This window comes from Chenopodium album, chromosome 10, assembly GCF_948465745.1.
Source record: "Chenopodium album chromosome 10, dcCheAlbu1.1, whole genome shotgun sequence".
NCBI classification, from domain to species: Eukaryota; Viridiplantae; Streptophyta; class Magnoliopsida; order Caryophyllales; family Amaranthaceae; genus Chenopodium; species Chenopodium album.
In genome coordinates this window covers 57902296-57923621 of record NC_137843.1, presented here as the reverse complement: position 1 = coordinate 57923621, position 21326 = coordinate 57902296, and the positions used below count along the sequence as shown (strand labels likewise).

The 21326-nt window shown below is 35.4% G+C and overlaps 2 protein-coding genes across 3 annotated transcripts; both read left to right on the top strand.

The window, feature by feature from the left end:
• Positions 1 to 6587: 6587 nt before the first annotated feature.
• Positions 6588 to 11316, top strand: LOC145564289 (nuclear speckle RNA-binding protein A-like). Its single transcript, XM_081624607.1, has 7 exons — positions 6588 to 6741; positions 8123 to 8244; positions 8335 to 8710; positions 8842 to 8903; positions 8989 to 9070; positions 10776 to 10896; positions 11007 to 11316. Exons 1-6 carry the CDS (start codon positions 6654 to 6656, stop codon positions 10877 to 10879), a joined length of 834 nt encoding a protein of 277 aa, XP_081480733.1. The 5' UTR covers positions 6588 to 6653; the 3' UTR covers positions 10880 to 10896; positions 11007 to 11316.
• Positions 11317 to 16814: 5498 nt separating this feature from the next.
• On the top strand, positions 16815 to 19933 carry LOC145562679 (oligopeptide transporter 9-like). Of its 2 annotated transcripts, XM_081623046.1 has the most exons (6): positions 16817 to 17580; positions 18032 to 18129; positions 18272 to 18841; positions 18959 to 19217; positions 19325 to 19507; positions 19809 to 19933. In XM_081623046.1, exons 1-6 carry the CDS (start codon positions 17083 to 17085, stop codon positions 19818 to 19820), a joined length of 1620 nt encoding a protein of 539 aa, XP_081479172.1. In that variant the 5' UTR covers positions 16817 to 17082; the 3' UTR covers positions 19821 to 19933. The 2 variants fall into 2 exon arrangements, with proteins under 2 accessions (XP_081479171.1, XP_081479172.1); XM_081623045.1 differs by lacking the exon at positions 19809 to 19933 and having other exon boundaries at positions 16815 to 17580; positions 19325 to 19645.
• Positions 19934 to 21326: the final 1393 nt, after the last annotated feature.

Sequence of the window (21326 nt, the reverse complement as noted above, 5' to 3'; positions counted from 1 at the left end):
GTAAATGGGGTCTTATATGTGTTACATCACCCATATTTCTTTTTCAAGTCTTAAATAGGGTCTTGAAAATTCGGATTCCATTTAAAACTTTTGTAAATACAAAACAACGTCAATGCAAAAAAAATATGAAATCTTATCTTACTTTATAATGATATCATGCCAAGTATTAAGAGTTGGGCTAATCCTGCTCTAATATTGGCGAATCACTACTCTAAGAGAACCTATTGACTACGGCCTTAGTATATATATCCATGATTTCACATTATGCATGTCATTCGTTACAAAGTTTTAACATAATTTAAAGTGTATATCAAAATGAATCACAAAAGTCACACATAAATATATGTATTACTCATAATTCATGTACAAGTAGTCATAATTGATCATCAAAAGGTATTTTCTTTATAAAACGAATATTTTATCGAATTCAATTTACTTTCTTTGTTTCAATTTACTTAATATATACTTTGCCTAACATTAAGTTCTAAGCAAATTAAATCGACTTCTTATTTTAACACTCCTGTCCAATCCTACCTTTTAAAAGTATGAGAAAATATTAATGAATAGTCTGATGACAATTACATCCTAAAAATAATAATTGCATCTAAGTTTTTTCTTGTGTGATTTAATGATTGAACTCTTATAAATAGTGTTTGGACAATTATACCTATAAATATTTATTTACTTATTTGCTCTCATTATTGTTAATTGTGGGCACGTGGCTAGCTATGCGCACATGAGCACATCGCATGCCTTAGCCACTCTAATAATAACAAAAATAAATAAAAACCAACGGTTAACATTGCACATATCCCTTGAGTAACCATAACAGTCATTACATACATCTCCATTTCTCGTCAATTGCAAGAGCTTACATTTAGGAAAAATTGACATTTGCTACCATCGAAAGCACCATGTGTCACATTTGCTACTCGTTTTAAAAAAAAAAAATATTTTGCTACCACACAAATCCCTAAAATATATATTTCACTACCAAAAACTAAGGTCGTTACTGTTTCCGTTAGTTGGGTTTAGCCACCGTTCAACCACCTTGCAGCCACCCCTCCACTTCACTACCACCCGTCCCCTCAACTGCAACCCCCTCCCCCCTGCCGGTGCCGCCGCGACCCCACCCCCTCCCTTTCCCCCACCTACGCAACTAATAAGTCTATTTTATATATATATATATATTTTCCCCGTCCCACGGTCATATTTGTGTTAATTTGAGCTCTGCGGAGCTATTTTTATTACTAATATATGTTTTCTAGTGTTTTTTGTAGAGTTGGTATTATTTTGTAGGAATTTGCATATTTATGTCAATTCCCGAGCTTATTGAGCCACTACAAAGATATTGGAGCCGGATCATATTTTATGACCATATATTTAAAACCCAAGACCGAGTTAAAGGGATTTGGTTCGATGAATAAAGGCTCGGTTTTAGTGAAGGAGTCCACAATATACAACAAAACAAGTGTCACGGACCAAGAAGGAAAGAAAGAAGAAATGGCCCAAAGCTTAAAAAAGCCACGCTCGTAGCTCCCGTAGCTCCAGCTGACCGGGCCCACTCGAGTGGTTGCTGCTATGCGGCTGCTATAAGCCGGTTGGGCCTAGTTGCAAGAAGCCCAATAAATGTTGATTGCTTGTTCCACGCTTTTGGGAGTTTTATTGTGGGTGGGATTTGCCATCCTTACTTTCCTTATAAAAGGATCTAGTAGTTACGTAGGTAAGGGGGAGATTAGGTAGTTTTAGTTTTCTTTTAGTTTAGTTTTGTTTATTAATCTATCTATACCTAGTCTATACCTAGCGAAACCACAATCACCTATATGACACATGTCATCATAATTCACCCATATGCCACATAACACAACAATTAATATTTCCTCTTTATACTCCCTTTAAAGTAAAAGACAAAATAAAATGTTATTGAATGCTAAAGTCTTTATGCATTCCTAACTAGCAAATTTGAGTAAGAAATGGAGTGTTTCATTAGTGTTTCATTTTCACTATAAAAAAAAGTTGTACTCCTCTTTATACCCCTTTTAATGTAAAAGTTTAAATAACAAATTAATTAATGTTAAAATCTTTATGTATTCCTAACTTGCAAATTATAAGTAAGAAAATTAAGCAAATTGTTATAAAAAAATCACCGACACATACAACACAAATAAGTAACACATTTCAAGAAAAATAAAATGAGCTTCAACCCGTTCGTTGAACGGGCCAAAATGCTAGTTAGTTTTAGTTTTAGTTATTAATTTAGTTTTCTTTTCTCTTTCTCTCTCTAACTTTTCTCTCTCTCCCTTAATTAAACTCTTAGTATTATTTTCTCTCTTATTTATGTCTCTACAACTCTTGGTTTAATCTCAGTTATTTATTTTATTTTCTTCTATCATGTCTTGTTTAATTTCTTTGTTTAGTTTATATTTAATTATGCACGAGTAGTTTATTTCTAGGGTTCTTGGGGATCCATAAATAATATGAAGGGATGATTTATTATTATTGATTGTTAATGTTGTTAATTAATTTCCTATTGATTGATTTAATGCTCTGCAACTAGATTAGCGCTGGTTTAATTGTATGAGTTTAGCAATATTGATTCGAGATTCGAGAGATGAGAATTAATATTTAGGCTTAGTTTCAATAGGCGGACTAATTTATAAATGGTTAGGTCGAGATTCGAGAGATGAGATTTAATACCGGTAAATTAACTCTGTGATTGTAATACGTAGCGAAAGCCCTTTATGATCTGATTAATTGATACATTGATGATTGATTATTATGTTTTACCCTGAAGTATTATTTATTGGTGAACCTATGCCCTAGGTCTTTTATTCATTGTTTTCCTCCTACTTTTATTTCTCCCTACTTTTATTCTTCGTAGTATAATTCCTTTAAATAACAACAATTTGGTTACTTAATAATTTAGATTATAATTAATTAATTAGGAATAAAAAGACTTGTTTCCCTGTGGATTCGACCCTAATTCCCTATCTATTTTAGTTAGTGGTTTTAGGAATTACTTTTGATTAGGTAATACGACTTTAGCCTGTCAGCAACCAACCCCCCTCCCTTTTCCCATTCTTGCTGCCCCGATCCCCACCCCGAACCGGAAATCACCCCCTTTCCCTTCCCCGCACCGGAAATCCCCCCCCCTAATTCCCCCCACCGAAATCGACCCCCCTCCTCTTCCCTTACCCTTTCGGCCATCCCTAATCCTAAACCACCAGCCCCAAACCACCCTAAACAAATTTTAGGGTTTCGCTTGATATGGTTTTTGGGTGGTAATTTAGGGTTAGGGATGCCCGAAAAGGGTAAGAGAAAGGGAGGGGGTCGATTTCGGCGGAGAGAACGGGGAGGGGGGCCGATCTGGTGGGGAGAGGGGAAAAAAGGCGGTTTCCGGTTTGGGGTGGGGGTCGGGACAACAAGAAGGGGAAAAGGGAGGGGAGGTTGGCTGCGTAGGGTGGGGGGAAGGAGGGGGGTGGGTTCGCGCCGGCGCCGGCCGAAGCTCTGGACGCTGGCCGCCGGCAGGGGGGAGGGGGAGGGGGTGACAGTTGAGGTGGAGGGGTGGCTGGGTTACTTTGTTTATTTTTTTTTTTTTGAATAAACTTAACGGAATCTTAACGGATTCCGTTAAGTGGTAGTGAAATTTTAATTATGTGATTTTAGGTGGTAGCAAAATAAAAAAAAATTTAAACGGGTAGCAAATGTGATACAGGGTGCTTTCGGTGGTAGCAAATGTCAATTTTTCCTTACATTTACAATTATTTTGACTTTTATTTTTTTGCAATATATGTAAAGTACAGTATAATAAACTATTGTTATTATGCTAAAATATTCTTAACTGCGGAATTCTAATGGGATCCGGTGCGGTAGTGATGGTATGATCGCATCCAATTAGTTTAACTTTTTCTTTTTTTTTTATAAGGAAAATGCTAAAAAGGCAAAAATCAAATGAAAATATAAAATTAATTACACTGATTTGTGCCTAATTTTATAATGCATTTCTAAATTAATATAGAATACCAAATTAGGATACAACATCCTTAGCCCTTAGAACTACATACTCCCTTCGTTTCGCATAAGTTGCAACACTTTCCATTTTCGGCCGTTTCATATTAGTTGCAATATTACTATATTTGGAAAGAACCCACCATTATTTTATAATTTCCCTCTCTCACTAACCCCACTTTCACAAATATTTTATTATTTCTCTTTCCTACTAACCCCACCCACACTTTTTTTTTATTATTATTTTTATCTCTTACTAACAATACTTTATATTATAAGCCTATAAGTCTAGTCTATAATTTTCTTAAACTATAAGCCAAACCTACTGTCGCAACTAATGCGAATAAGAGGGAGTACTGCATTACTTGTATTCCTTTTTCTTAATTCATTCAAATGAGGAATAACCATCTTATTAATTACTTCTCTCTAGAAAATTCTCCTCATTCTCTCTAGAAATCCTAGAGCTTATCCTTCTACCGCCTCAAAATTTCGGTTGCCGGCAAAGGGTGGCTCTACCCTTCATGGTTGCTCTCGCGCGACAAGTTTTCACTTTTCTTTGCCTTTCTTTTTGTTTTTGGTTAGTTTTGGTGTGGGTTAGGCTTGTTTTTGCAAGTTTAGGTCAGGGGAAACTCATCGGTGAGGGGAGACTCTGCTTCTCTTGGCCGCTTTCGCTGGCGAGTTTTGTTAATTTCTTGTTTGTTTCTTGTTTTGGGTCAGTTTTGGAGCGGGTGGGTTTGATGCCTTTGCGATTTTATCCCAGCCGAAGCTTCAATCGCCTATCGGCACCGGCGATTTCAGTTTCCTCACCGGGGAACCATCACAACCTCGTTGCCGACATCAAATTCTCGTTAAGAACCCTGTTGTCAAGGATGGGTGTTTCATTTACCCATGATTTTTCGGAACTCGTAGGCTGATTGTTCACGGCTACGACAAGGTTGTGGCTACTAGGTGTTTTTAAATAGCTTTGGTGTTTCAGAGGTTGTTTGGTTATTTGAAGGGGTAACTTTGTTCAAGGCCCCTGGATACTGCTCCGCTTTCACTTTCCAGTTCTTAGTGTGTGGTTTGAGCTCCGTTAGCGGGCTGCTTTCTAGGAGGTTCAGGTTGTGGCTCTGTTGGTATATTTCGGTATCATCATTCCACTTTACCCATCTATTGTTATGCTTTAATTTGTTTTGGGGGTGTTGGAGGTTTATGTGTTGTTTGCTTTGGTATTGTTATGAATTGGGAGCATGTTATGCTATTATTATTGTTTGTTGGGGTTTTTATGTGCTCTTATCACAACCTTGTTGGGTTGTAATTGTCGTAAATTGGTTGTTTATTGTATGCGGAGAGATTGAGAGTTTATTTAGTGGTAAAGTCCAAGTTTGGGATTCGGGTTAGGTTGTAGGATCCAAATTTATGTCTTAGGAATTTGGTTCCTTAGTTGGTGTGTGCCACCGATGAATTATGGTGCCAGGCACATTGATTTATAAATGGTGGAAGATATTATTGGAGATCCAATTTAGGATTCTCAAGGCAGTTCTCAAATTGTGTTGTCTACTTAAGATGTGTGATTTCTTTCTTCAGTTATGAGTGCTATGGTGGCGAGGGTTAGGTTGGGGATTGAAGTAAACTCTCCTACCTTGTGTTTGATGATGATGGCCAGTCCAGCCATGATCATTATAATTCAAATCTCGACGGAGGCTCCTCATTTGGATCAGTTGAGGGAAGCAAGTTCCTCCTTGCAGATCCGACATTCTCTTAATCAAGTGATGTCCAGTATTGAGCTATTAGGGAAAGTAGCTCATGGTCAAGGATCCCAGGATGTTCGTTGTTGGTCAGTACCTCGGGATGACCTTAGTGGCGAGTGTAGATTTTCGCCACATTTTTGTGTCATGGCACTTGAGTAGTGAAGAGGTAGTATTTTGCTCACATCGATGCTATATGTACCGTTCTCTTTGCTAGGCCCCCATGCTACTCCCATTTTTAGCTTCCTCCCCTGCTTCGCTCCAGTTTGGGTATTTTATGGTGGCGGCAAGATCATGGCTCTCAATTAAGTCTTAACGAGGTTTGTCTTGCAGGTTTCTATCCAAATGTTCGCAGTGACAGTGCTCTCCTTTGCATAGGTTATATTACCAAATCATCTAACAGATTTGTACTATGTGCCTTGTATTTTAGTTCCTTTCTTTTAGCCTAGGTTGTAATTTGCTCTTTATTTATATAGTTCTCATTGTAAAAAAAAAAAAAAAGGAATAAGGCCCTGTTGATTTCACCTTAAAAAAATAATATTGACCAAAAATAATTTCAGTTCAGTAAAAATAACTTTAGTTCAGTAAAAATAATTTCAGTTCAGTAAAATTCAGTAAACTTAAAGAAGAAATATGAAAGATTAGCAGTAAAAATAATTCTAGTTCAACAAAAATAATTTCAATTTAGTAAAAATAATTTCAATTCAACAAAAATAAGGTGAAGTCCATTAAAAAAAAAAAAAAAAAAATGTGAAGTGAAGGGACCATTTCGAATAAATCATTAAATCCAAAGTAAAAGAAAAATAACATAAACAAAGCAAAATTAGCACTAAAGCGGTTGAAGCCCAACATCTGCCTCAACAAACTCTTCTCTCCTCTTCTCTTCTCTGTAGTTGGTTTTGGTCAGTAATACCAAAAATGTCAGACCAATACTGGAGGTACAACGATTCAAGGCAACTTCCCGCCGTTTCATCACTCCCCGCTAAGCGCCCTCGCTCCGATTATGGTACCCTTTCTTCCTTTTCTTTTTTTTTTTTTTGTTTTTTCCATTTTTCTTTTTTAATTCTAGGGTTTTCTGTATTTACGAAATTTCCAGTTATCTCTCTTCCCTGGTTCTTCGAGCTTATTTTTCTTGATACTCGATAAAGTTGTGTTCTTTATTTTCCTTTTGTTTTATTATTTTGTTAATTTACAATTTTACACGATTTGGTGTTTCTATTAGGTTTTAATTTTTCTCAAATTGATACATATTATTTGGGTATATGCAGTTTTTCTGGTTATGTTTTTAGGATTCTTTGATTTAGTCTTTAAAGAAGTGGTTTTTGTTGTTCAAATTGATTGGTAGTGAATTTAGTTTAGAGCTCCATAGAAATTTAATTAAGACTGATAATGTCAACATTGGCTTAAAGTGTCTACATTTGCTGCCAAATTGTAAAATCTTTGATGGTTGAAGCCGGCGAGTTTTCAAGAAAAGATACATAATGGAATGATAAAATTTTTTTTATACATACAAATTAATAGTTTTCTGATCGAGTAAAGTATAGATGATTCTGTGAAAGCTACAAAACTTATAATCGTTTCCAGCTTGTAATGGATTCGTTGTATGGCTTATTGAATAAATTGTTTGGGTTGTAAAAAACTTCAGTTATATGCCTTCAACATGCAAGTAAAGGGTTGTTGGATGGCTTGGGACTGGGTGTGGAGGAAATTCAAGAATTCTGCGCTAATTTTTCTGTTCAATCATTGCTAACCTGTCATATTTTAAATCCTTAATTGCGATTCAGTATTCATTGAAAAATGAACACAATAAAAAGTTGTGGTCTACTAATAATATGGTCATTGTTAATTTGCTATACAACTTTGTGCTTCATTGTTGAAAGTTGTATACTTCACCTTTATATTTAAAGAATATATAGATTCCAGCTAACTGGTCACTATTTAGCTTTGCATATACTGATTACTAACTTGGATAAGCGCTCATGTTATGCTACTCCAGTGTTAACACACATGCATGCGTTTTAATAACTTCTTATCCCAAACCCCCCCCCCCCCCTCCCCCTTTTTTTTTTTTAAAAGACAAAGACTTGAGGGTGCACTGGTACAAAGAGTGGAAGAGTGGGACCATGAGGGGTTATATGAGGAAGAGGGAGACCGAAAATGACTTGGTTGGAAGGAGTGAGGAAGGATTTGAAGTATATGGATTTGCATGAGGGTGAGATATTTGATCGTAATGAATGGATGAGGAAGATTTTTGTCGATGATACACAGAATAATCACTTTTGGTTCATGTAGCTGACCCCATTTATGGGATTAAGGCTTTGATTGATTGATTGATTTCTTTGGTAATGTATAATATATAATATGCTGAAACTTTAGCATTTTTGTAGATGTTCCATCTGGACGGGATGTAGCTGGTTATTACTCTCGTGATGATGACAGGCAAACTCAACGTGCAATTAGAGATACCGAGTCCATAAACCAATCTTATGATCGTTACCTACGTAGCACGGTAATATTTCTGAATCTTACTCCGTATGTGTTTTGGCCTTGATCTGTAATTTGGTCTGTTTTTGACATATTTACACATAATATTGTCCAGCAACTTTACCCTGGGGCAGATTCAGGAAGATTATCTGGCTCTGGAATATCTAGTCATGCTGTTGATGATCCTCGACTTGGAAACGATCCTCGACTTGGAAATGATCCTCGACTTGGAAACGATCCTCGACATGGAAATGATCCTCGCATGTCTGGTGACCCACGTGTGTTAAGCGATCCACGTATGGTAACTGATCCACGAATCAGTAGCGACCCTCGAATGACAGGTATTGGAATTATGGACCCTGGGATGTCCCTCAAAGGGCGGGGCTCCAACCTTGGATCTGGAAGGTCGGAGGTTTCCCTTCCACCTGATGCCAGCAGTACTCTCTATGTAGAGGGCTTGCCTGCAAACTGTACGCGCAGGGAAGTGGCTCGTATCCTTTATCATTGCAAAATTTTATTTTTTAAAATAATTAATTACTGCCATTTTCATACTCGCCATTTATTTCCGGTTTTCTATCCCTCCCCTCTCGAAACTTCTTGTTTCCTTCACTTCTTTTGTCAGACATCTTTCGTCCCTTTGTGGGCTACAAGGAGGTCAGGCTTGTGACCAAGGAAGCAAGACATGTATGTCTATTATCTACTTGTCCCTTTTTTTAGCATTCTTTTCATGGATCAGCAGTTCAGCACTCACGTGTAGTTTTTCTTGCAGTCTGGGGGAGATCCAATTGTGCTGTGTTTTGTTGACTTTTTGAGTCCCGCACATGCTGCAACAGCGTTGGATGCCTTACAAGGTGAGTTTGTTGGGGGTTTTCTTTTTCCCTGTGTAACAACTTTGTACATCAACATACTTTTTTATCTATGTGATCTATTATGCATTTATTACTTTTCTGAACCTAGTATGGAAATGCAATATATGAGCTTCAAAAGGTCAATGATCATAACTGAGTGCTTTTGCATTTGTTTATTGCGCGACAAATTCTCTCTTCTGGCCTTCTGCTAGTTCTATGGGTGATTTGTGACAGATAAAAATGTTGGAAATGGGCTTAAGAAATCCTTGATGTATATGAATCTTAGCCTCGTTGTCTATGCACAGTAGTAACCTAATACTTGAGTTTACAATTCCCTCACGTTAGTTCTGTTATTTTTTATCATTGGAGGCGAGGTTCCTTTTTTTATGTGTTTTTTTTTTTTTTTTTTATAAAAAAAAATAAATCCCTGTGATTGAACTACTCAAAAGAGTTGTTCTGAAGTCAAGATATTAGTCTAAAAAAGTGGAGTATTTGCAAATTGTAGATCCATTTGCATAGTTCAAGGAGATTAAAGTCCTTAAACAGAAATGCAACGAGGCTTTTGGGATCTAGGATTTTTCTTAACCTGAATCTACAGTTGTCTAATGGATTGTATAAGCAGATCTGTTTACCTCCCTTGATTGCATATGCTTTAAATGGATAATTTATATGCAAAAAAAGTGTGGTATAATCTGATGGGTCCTTAAGGTTGATTTGGAGATTTGAGGTGCGACATCTGGGCAAACAATTTGTGAATTTTTTTGCTTCCATTGACGACATGTTTTGAACTCATACCAAACCCTTGGCACTTTTTTTTACTTTGTTTTGGAAGCTAACTTATCTTCATCCAACCATCATAGCCTTAGCATCTGATTTTTTTTTTTTTCTTATTATTATTAGAATGGGGATGCAGTTGTAACTGTAACCAACTGAAAAATTCAGGCTAACTAGATTTTTGAATGTTCTTTCAATATCCTGCGACGAATCAATCAACTTTCGACTCTATAATAATCTTCTGGTTGAAACTTAGGGATTTTTTTTTTTTTTTTTTCATTTTAAAAGTCCCAAAGAAATGCCTAAGTTTCCTAACTGTATTATCTGTAATTGTGATGATTCTCTGAAGGCATACCGTTTGTGAAAGTATTTATAGAGCAGTACATAATGCTTTGATTCTGTTAGCAAAATATCTTGTTCATCATGGAACTGAAGAAATTCTTAAGCTTGCTAGTAATAGTAGAACACGAAAGCTCTTGAAGCAGGATTTATGCAACTCCTCCTACATAGTTAATTGAACTGTCAAAGGGTCACTGGGTTTGAGGGGTATTTTAAATTCTGAACTTTCTAAGGGACATCTTCGACTCGTTTTTGGACTAATGTGGCCATGTGGGTTTTGAATGGGGTGACCAGCATGAACCTTGAACAATTTGACACTCTCTTTTCTTTCCCCTGCTAATCTTCTTAAGTTGAAAGAGACCGTTTTCTTTTTTTTCAAGAGTTGGGGTGAATAGGGTCAATTTGTCCCTTAGTCTAGCTATCAAGCCTTAATTTTTTGATCCTCCAATTTTAATTGGCTATATATGTAATTTTGTTTTGGCCTTGAACATGTACGCTAAGCGATGGTGCGTTTGTAGTTTGTGATGGCCCCCAATATACGTGTAAACCTGGGCCATAGTCTATTTTGCGGCGTGAGTAAAGTTCGATTTTGCAGGTTATAAGTTCGATGAGAATGACCGTGACACTTCTATTTTAAGGCTGCAATTCGCTCGTTATCCAGGTGCAAGGTCAGGTGGTGGCCATCGCGGCAAGCGTTGAACAGTATGATTTTGCAGGTGATAAAAGTCTTCCATTTGATCAGGCTTAGGCACTATTCGCTCTGTAGGCTATAGCTGAAACTCGAACAATTTTTCGCTGTAAATTACCAAAAGGAGTTTCTATGTAGGAATCCGCTCAAAATGGGAGGTTGGCGTCTGCGATATTGAGGTTGATATGATCACCTTACAATTGAGATCCATGCACCAATTTCATTCCGCGGCTTTTTATTTAGTACCAACTCGTGGGATTTGGGGGACTGTAGCTAGTTTGGAGCTTGTACCGTTTTATTAGAAAGTTATGAAACGCCAGAGTGCCAGACTGTATTCGCTTTTAGTTTTAGATACTTGGAAACTTGCTACTTATGTATCTGACTGAAATACATCGTCGACATTACCTGGTCTTGAAGTTGGTTTTCCTTGCTTATAGCAATTTCTGCACTGCTAGGGATCAATATCTACACCTGCAATGGTTTGATGAGGAGTGACTCAATGTTACAACCTCTCTTCATCTGTTCAGTTCTTGTGATCACCCAATGTAAAAGCCAGCCGACTGCGTTCAATTATATACCTTGTTTATTTCTTTCTTGGCGCTCTTTATTTTTGGTGTTTTGGGCTTGGGCGGTTGATAGACTTGATACTGTTTCTGTACCTATTTCTACTTTATTGATAGATACTAGCATTTCTTTTCCTTCTTTTTACCGAGTTTTTGAAAAAAGAAAACAATGTTTCTCAGGCATGACTTTTGATTTACATCATCTGCTATATATTTTTTAAATCGCTGCTGAAATTTCAGATTTATTAAATTGCTTCTGAAATTTCAGATTTATTAAATTGCTGCTGAAATTTGCTGAAATTTTAGATTTTCATGACCTGTCAACACTTCTAATTTCTCAACAAAAGTCCTATTTCAAAGCTTTTCATATTTGGAGTCGAGAATTCTTATAAATTTATCCTGATAAGAAAAGATTATGCCTTTTGTCTTCAATAGAATGGGAAGATGAGTAATTATTACTATTTTGCTATTGGAGCTACGAGACTTGGCCAACTGGAACTTTGTTGCCTGCTCCGCTGCTGTTACTTCTTATATCAGCTGTATGCCTGTATGTTCTCAGGAATGTCAATCACAATATTTTTTTTGACCTAGTATGGAGTATTCCAATCCCGTATAACCCACACTGTCCATTTTTAAGGTTGTACTTTGGGCGTTGATTACTTCAGCCATGAGCATATGGTGGTATGACTGTATTCACTACATCTCGATCCATCTTGCAGTGGTTGTCTGTCAATCTCTGGAGAACTCTTTTGCAGTGAATTGTAGTATGTTTCTTGAGGAACTTCGGATGCAATATCTTCATTTCTTTTGACCAAGGCCTAGTTTGGGTTGGAGGAGGCATTCATCCATAAACTGAGTTTAAAGATCTTTGTTGCTTCACATATTAAGTAATCACTGATGGTACAAGTGAATATGAGCTCTTCATTAGGTATTTAGTTTAGAATTTATGTAGATTAGTTTTGAACTTTTGTCATTTGTTAAGTTTAGTTAGTGCGACAGGTAGGCTATTAACCTATTACCGTGGTTTATGATTAGTACTTGGAATGTCATAATGTTCGAATTAGTTAGGCGACCTCTGTTTTAGAGATCTCTGTACACTGTGTACACACCAGTGGTTCAGTACATTACTAATCCAGCATTTAGTGAGTTGAGCCTTTGGCATTTTTTTTTTTAAGCAACTTCATATACAGGTGCTCCTCTTTATGACTAAGAAAGGAATGCAGTCGTGTTGAGTGTCTTTAATAGTGTGACCAGGAGTCTAGGACTTACATTAAGCTGTGTGAGCTTATGATTTATTTGCCTGATTAGTTTGTTTCAAATTCTGTAATTTCTGAGGATATTTTGCTATAAAAGCATTGGTGTGATGGTGTCTGCTCAAAGTTTGTGAAGTCAGAACTCAGAAGTGACTCAAGTGAATAATAGTTTCTGTCAGTTTCTGTTGCATTCCGTTGGACTTGACTCTCTGGACAAGTATCGGGGTAGTGACCTAAGCATAGAGTTGTGGTTAAGCTCACAATAGTTTGCTTTGATAAATATACACCATCTTATGAAATGGGTAGGGAGTTCTTTGGTCTGATCATTATAATCTAGAATTGTTAGGTTGTGCTGTAAGCAGTTATGCTCAGCAGGACATTTGTGCTCTTTCACTCGCCCTTGACTAGTGTGCTACCGCCTACCTGTATGGCTTTACCTTGCAAAGTTTACTCTTCTCCTTTAAATGTTAGCATATTAAATCGAGCTAAAATAACCGAACTGATGCAGCATTTCTCTAGCTAACCTCTACTCAACTATTTTCATAACAGCCCGAAAGTTTTGTAGTACTGCCTAAAATTCATGGCCTATATGGCTATATGTATTATTTGCTAAGTTTTTACTTTGAGCATGCAAGGTATCTTGGGGTTTCACATACTCCGTAAAATTTACAGTATCCACAATTCATGTACGTGTATATACTTATTTACTATGCTATCGTAAATGAGCATGTTTATCTTCACAAGAGTAATGATATATGATTAGGTTTTCTACTATGTAATGTTTTGTTGTGTTAGGTTAATGGACAGGGAAATGGGTAATTCGTATCATCGTCTCTTTAATTTTTCGTAATGTTTTGTTATGTTAGGTTAAGTAACAGGGAAATGGGTAATTTGTACGTCTCATTCATTTTGAGAGTGCAACAACTTAATCTTTGTGAAAATAGAATAAAAATGGCAACCTATCTACATCTTGTTTTAATTAAGAACAAATATGGAGTTGTAGAAGATGACAGCCTTATATGATACGGAGAGTGCTACCCTTAAGCATCCTTACGGAACCTTAATCTTCTTGATCAGAGACGAACATGCCATGTATGATTCCAGAGACAGAAGCCATTTTTCATAAATAGATATATCCAAGCGAATTGGCTGTTTCTCGTTTTTCTTATTCTTGGTATGCTGCTCCGCTTGCCACCTAGTAAGGTATAGGCTAAAAATGGGGGTTTCTTTTATGTACAAGACTGCTCGATATAATTTGTTTATAAATGGGAAAACTTCATCTCTTTCACATGTAACAATCCAGGTTACTACGGTATATACTTGCAGACAGTTTGCAATTGCTAGATATTGCAATAGCTTTGTACCATTTGCTGCTCCAATTATTTCTAAAGTTCTTCGTGTTTTTATATACGTACGAAGTGTTACTAATCAATGACATATAAATTATATCAATTAATCGTATTTGATTGTTACTGTGCCAACCAAGAATTGAATGCCTTCATTAAAGAATCAATTAAAAATGAAAAACGAATGCCTGACATCGATGACATTTAGAAAATAAAACAAAAATCATGCAGTTATACATTGCATTATTGTACAAACTTATCAGAATATGATATTGATGGCATTTAATCCAATTAATGCATTGTTCTTTTGACGTATATTGCTAGTAGCCAGCTTGCACTATAGTTTTTAAGTAAGGATTATAGGGGTTTGGGTTTTTTTTTGGATGATATGGGTGTAGAAGGACGGGGAATGGATAAGTACGAGTTAAAGTATTTAAAAATAAGGTACTTCGTATATAATTACATAGAGTAGTATGGAGTAGAGGTGGTTATTGGACAGGGTAGCCCAATGATAATAGGGTCAGGGTCAAGCTTATAGGGCTTTTAATGGACAGGGCTATTAATGGACAGGGCCCTTATTGGGTAGGGTCCATATAGGGCCAACATGTTTTCCAATTTAGTTGATAAAGGAAATACATAATGTAAAAATAATTATATAGATTAATTTGTATTCATATGTATTTAATAATGGCTTTGTCCAATATTTATTTTAATTGATATTTTGTAGGCCCGCCCATTATCGACCCGCGACCCGCATTGGCCCGACCCTATATTGACCCTATAAAATGTGACCCTCTTTGACCCTGACCCGCAACCGACCCGCACCGACCCTGACCCGACCCGCCCAATAACCAGGTCTAGTATGGAGTATGGACTACGAAGTATATACTCCGTACTAAATTATTTTGTACATACGGAGTATGACAAACGTTTCACGTGATATGGTGTTATTATATGATTGTGTTTGTTATCAGCTTCTTGTTTATGATCATTAGGGGCTTTAGGGTTATGTTTTAAAAATATGTACTACATCAGTTAAATATTACGTGCAACTTTGAAATATTTTATATCTCATAAATAATACCCTAAACTTGCACATACGGAGTAACATTTAACGGAGGTAGTAGTTGGACTGTCTCTTTTTTTATATGTTGGCATGGTAGTTGTGGATGATGATATGTAAATAATTTTGTTCAATCTTTTTTTCTTCCATTATACGCAATTGTTATTTGTCTTAATCAAATGATATATCATGTATTCATGTATGAGATTTAATTGATAATTGCTCTAACTCAATGCCTCTAGATAACTAGAGGCCATCATAGTGTACCGTAAATTTGATTTTTTTAATCTATTACTCTGTAACTTTTAGTCGATGTGCATGTGCATGATGTCTTTTGACATTATACATATTTTTTAGGGTTGTTCTCTTTATCTTAATTTCGGTTTAGCTCAGCTTAGCTCCAATCAGTTTAGTTCAGCTCTAATCAATTCAATCCAGTTCAACTTCTAATTTCCTTCTTTCATAAACAATTCATTTCAGCTCTATTTAGTTCAGTTCAATTAAGCTGCAATTAGTTCAGTTAAATTCAGCTCAGCTCAATTTAGTAAATCAGAACAAGATCTAAGCTAGTTATACATAACAGAACCCTAATAGAGGGCAAGTCGCAATAGACAGAATAATCCAACTTGTTTCCAGTTGAAAGTTGAGGAATGCTCGCATTTCAAAGCACATATGCTCAGAAAACGATGCCTATTGACGGGCCGGGTCACATGTTTAAGAGGCTGGTCACGGATTGCCTTATTGCATATTTGCACTGTTATTGTACTTGTACTCTTGTAGTAGTGGCCATGGGTTACACTTACGCGTACAGTCGTATATTTATTGCAAGCTTTTAGACATCATACTACATTTTCACATTATTCTTTGGCTTTACCCCAAATTGCCATGTTTTTGTGGTAGACCTTTTCCACCTCCAAACTTTTGACATTTTCACATTATTCTTTTGTAAAAATAATTTCAGATTAGTAACATTAATTTAAATTTAAGTTTAGCAAAAATAAGAGAAAGAGATAAAGCCTTACACAATTTTTTCTAAGTTTCTGCTCTCTTTACCTTACTTTTGTTGAGATTAATTTTATTTTATTTTTAATAAAATAATTATTTTTTAAAATTAAAACTTTTTTTTATATTTGTTTTTAAAATTTATTTATTATTTTCGTAAATAAATTAATATTTGTAGTGTCCACATTTAATTAAAAAAAAGGCTGTTAATTTATTTGCGAAATTGACATTATATAAATTTTTTATTTGTTATAATAAGTGAACCTTGTATACAAAATATTTTGTGAATCTTCATTATTGGAGACTTTATTTTATTTTTTCCTAATTAAAAAAATCGTGTTAAAGTGTTACAGCCTGTAAATATGAGCTATTTTGCTATTGGTTGGTTAAAGTATTATAGCTATACTATTACTAGTGCAACAATTATGGTAGGAAATCTTCTAAAAATGGTTTAATATATCCATGATTTTTTTCCATCCTACTTCTAACCAAGTAACCATCCAAATTCAATTGACATTATCATACAATGGAAACAATTTTTATGATTTCTTACCTCAATCCTATCCAAACCCCCATAAATATAATTAACAACAGAAAAAAATAAAAAAAATCCCATCAAAAAAGATTTTTATTTATTTTTTACAGCTATTATTTAAACATATCTCCAAGAATTTCGTGAGAATTAGGTTGTATTATAAACCTCCAACTACCCACCTCCAATATCCTTCCAATAATTTCTTCCAAAAAAAAAAAAAAAATCCTTTTAATGTAATGATGATATTATATATGTAATTTTATCTTGATTCAATTAGTATAGATTTCTGATTCGAAGAATCTCTCGTTAATCCCACCAAAACTAGGAATCTCACCTTTATAACCCTATAAATTAAACAGAATCTCCATTGTTTTTGTGCCATGCATCAAATATTTTTGTAACTTTGTTACACAAAATTTAGAATTTACATCCATATTATTCATAATAATAATATGGGTGGTTTAGGGGAAGAAATTGTTCCAGAATCAATGGATTCAACAATGAAAAAAGGCGATATGGATGAAGAATGTTCAATACCACAAGTAAATTTAACCGTGCCTAAAACAGATGATCCAAACCTGCCTGTTTTAACGTTTAGAATGTGGGTTCTTGGTTTAGATGCATGTATTTTGTTGTCATTTGTTAATCAGTTCATGTGGTATAGACAAAATCCCATGATTATTACGTCGATTTCGGCCCAGATTGCTGTTGTTCCTCTAGGACATCTTATGGCTGAGACAATTACAAAGAGGGTGTTCTTTCAAGGTACTAGGTTGCAGTTTACGTTGAACCCTGGTCCTTTTAATGTTAAAGAACATGTTTTGATCACCATTTTCGCTAATTCCGGTGCCGGAAGTGTTTACGCCACCCATATATTGAGTGCTGTTAAGCTTTTTTATAAGAGGAAGCTCACCCTTCTTCCTGCTGTTCTTGTTATGCTCACCACTCAGGTTAATAATCTCCTTTTAAGTTTTCGTTCGCGTTATTTTATTTGATTGTTTCTAATTTGTTTTGTACTTTCAGGTCGGGTATGTATCGGAACAACTTTAGATTAAATTAATTAAAAGTTGGAAGGGGATTTGGATTCTTTAGTTATTATGTTAATATAAGGGGAGAATTAGGAGGTTTTTTTTTTTTTTTGAATAATAATACGTTTTTATTTTATTACTAATCTTGTTTAAGGACCAGATTTTATGCATCTATTTTTAAAATGATATGATCAATACCCTGTGATTCTTTTAAGATTTATTTTGTGTTTATAGTGCAGTTGTTTTATATATACTTTTAAGTTTAAACTAGACTTGATTTTCTAACAATAGGAAATAAGATGATTATTGATTATGTATGTGTAATACTGAATTTAGCAAACAATAAAGTGATGTAATTTGGTGCAATGTGTAGCTATTGGGTTTTGGATGGGCTGGTCTATTCCGGAAGTATCTCGTCGAGCCAGCAGAGATGTGGTGGCCTAGCAATCTGGTTCAAGTCTCAATATTTAGGTGAAACTTCTAATACTAGCTAGTTTAATTTGTTTTTAGAATTGGAAAAAGATCTTTGTGGTTCAATCAATACATATATATTTTCTTCATTGAGGCTTTTGAGTTTTGATGAATTGTGGGAAATTTTCCCTTGTCATTGCAGGGCTCTACATGAGAAGGAAACAAGGGCGAAAGGAGGCATATCCAGAACACAAGCCTTCCTAATTATTCTATGTTGTGCTGCTGCTTATTATGTGCTACCCACTTACCTGTTCATTATGACCACTAGTTTTTCTTGGCTATGTTGGTTTGCTCCAAAATCTGTTCTAGTCAATCAGTTGGGTTCGGGAACTCAGGCCCTTGGAATTGGCTCATTTGCTGTAGATTGGACTACGATTTCCTCGTACCTAGGGAGTCCTCTGGCTAGCCCTTGGTTTGCTACTGCTAATGTTGCAGCGGGATTTATCATCATGATGTATGCGATAATACCATTTTGTTATTGGTTTGACGTGCTCAAGGCAAAGAACTTCCCTATATTTTCTCAAAGTCTTTTCATGGTTCATGGAACCAAGTATGATATCAAAAGCATCGTTTCCCCACATTTTACATTGGATAAGGCTGCGTATGCCACAAATGGTCCTCTATATCTTAGCACTTTCTTTGCTGTGACGTATGGCCTTGGGTTTGCTGCTCTTTCTGCAACCATTGTCCATGTTCTAATCTTCAATGGAAGGTATGATTGAATTATGTTGTACAAACGTTTTTCATTGGTTATTTTAGTACTGTTTTTGGGTATTGCTAGCCTTTTGTTTAAGTTTATCTTTCAGTTAACACTCTGCTGATCATACAGAGAGATATGGGGACAAGTCAAGGGAGCTTTCGGAGCATCAAAGATAGTGGACATACACACGAAGCTGATGAAGGTCTATGGACAAGTACCAAATTGGTGGTTTCATGTCCTTTTAGTGCTTAACCTTGCTTTGACCCTGTTTACTTGCGAATACTACAAGGAGTCACTTCAATTGCCATGGTGGGGTGTCTTTCTCGCTTCTGCGCTTGCTTTCTTCTTCACCCTCCCTGTAGGCATTATTCAAGCCACAACAAATCAGGTACATCGACTTGTAAACTCTTTCTTTACCTTCAAAAATGTAGCATGATCATCGCGACTATTTGCTCTAAAGCCTTAACGTTCTCTGTTGTTCTTTTATCATAACAGCAACCAGGTTTAAATATCATCACGGAATACATTATTGGATACTTGTACCCAGGGAGACCTGTTGCTAATATGTTGTTCAAGGTGTATGGCTACATTAGTATGAGTCAAGCCCTTTTCTTTATTGGAGACTTCAAGCTCGGTCATTACATGAAGATTCCACCTAAAGCTATGTTTATGGCTCAGGTTTGTTCTCTTTATTTACCCTATATACTTCCTATGAAACCTTTTATTTTGTTTTACTTGAGCCCTAATCATCAGTTTTTACAATGCTGTCAAGAAACATTTTCAAACTCGTTTATAAAATCTTGCAGCCACTTTTAAAGTCAGGATTGTCTATCTTAAAGCACTCAAATTATATATAGTCAAGATGATGAGGCTTTAGGTTGTTGTAATGAAAGATTAAAGAATTTGGGTAGTAAAATTAAGCATAATCATGAATTCTGGTCCTTGGACTAATGCTAACAGGTGCCTATTATTGTTTCAGACAGGGGCATAGCCAGGATTTTAAATCCACGGGGGCCAACCGACCAAAAAATTTAAATCCAAAAATATATAACCAAAATATACTGCAAAAAACAAAAATGTATATTCAAAATATACTTCAAAAACCAATATTTTAATTCCACTTGGTACTAACTAACATTATAAATAATTCTATTTTAATTGTACCCTACGAACTTTCAAACTAGCGAAATCATCAATCAAAGAGTCTAACTCTGTATTTTTTTGCAAGCACCTTTTCGATGTACACTACTAAAATGTCACTAAGCCACAATATTGTCCAGAGTTCACCTTCTTCCACTTATTGAAACCATCATGAGTGAAACACCCTTTTGGATTTTTACAAAAAAGAAAGCATGGAAAACAGAAAGCTGCATCTTTTGACGGAGAATACTCAAGCCAACGGAATTGTTTGAACCATGAGAATTGAAAAGATCTTCTATGCTTATCTTTAGAGAGAGGATAAGAATAAAAAATTGGCTGATATGCTTTTAGTTTAACATATTGTAGCCTAATTTTATCACGCTCATTTGGGCAATATTCATAAATATGTTTACGCAATCCAGGATCACGTTCCAAACCATATGGGTTATCTTCTACCAAGGTATCCATTCTTTGGACTTTAGGAGGTTGGGTTTCCGAGTTTGGTTCCATGGTTCTTTTATTTGTCTCGTGGTTTTGATCATCATCTTCTTGCATCATAGTATTTTCGGGAGCCAAATCATCTTCCACATTAGCATTCCTAGTATTAACTTTTTGATAAAAAAAATCCAATGTTCTTGTCTTCATAATTTAACCTTAACAAAGACATATCAACCCAAAAAAATTCAATCAATAAAATACTCAATTTCACATACAACATTATCAATTAATTTATCAATCATCATTGTTGCTAAAACTTACAAGATTATAATCAATTATTCAATTATGTTTAGAATTACTGAAAAATAAAATAGTAGTATAAGCAATTGAGCATTATTAAAGACCCAAAAAAAGGGGCAAAGTCATTAATCAAACAAATTCCTCACAAAATTTACAGAAAAAAGTCACATACATCAAACATCATACATTCATATCAAAACAAGTAAACAACAATTATGAATGAAATTAGTTAAAATAAAGGAAGAATTAAAAAAAACATACCAATTCAATTAAGGTGAATTTCTAGGGTTGAAATTATGATCCTCTTGAATTTTGATATTGAAGAGAAATTGTAGAAAGGTTAACTAATTTAGTGGGGGAACAAATTAAAAGAGAAATTGAAGAGAGTTTAAGTAATTAGTGGGGGGAAAATTAAAAAAAAAAAAAAAAAGTAGAAGATGAACTTATGAAGGTATGCGAAATTGCGAGCAATGAACTGATGTCTGATGGGTTTATTGGAAACTAAAGAGTTGGAAAGTTATATTGTAAATAAATAAATAAAAAAAAAACACGTTTTTGACCTTTGAAGGCTCGAACCCGCGTCCCTTGGGTAAAATGACAAAGTCTTACCACTAAACCA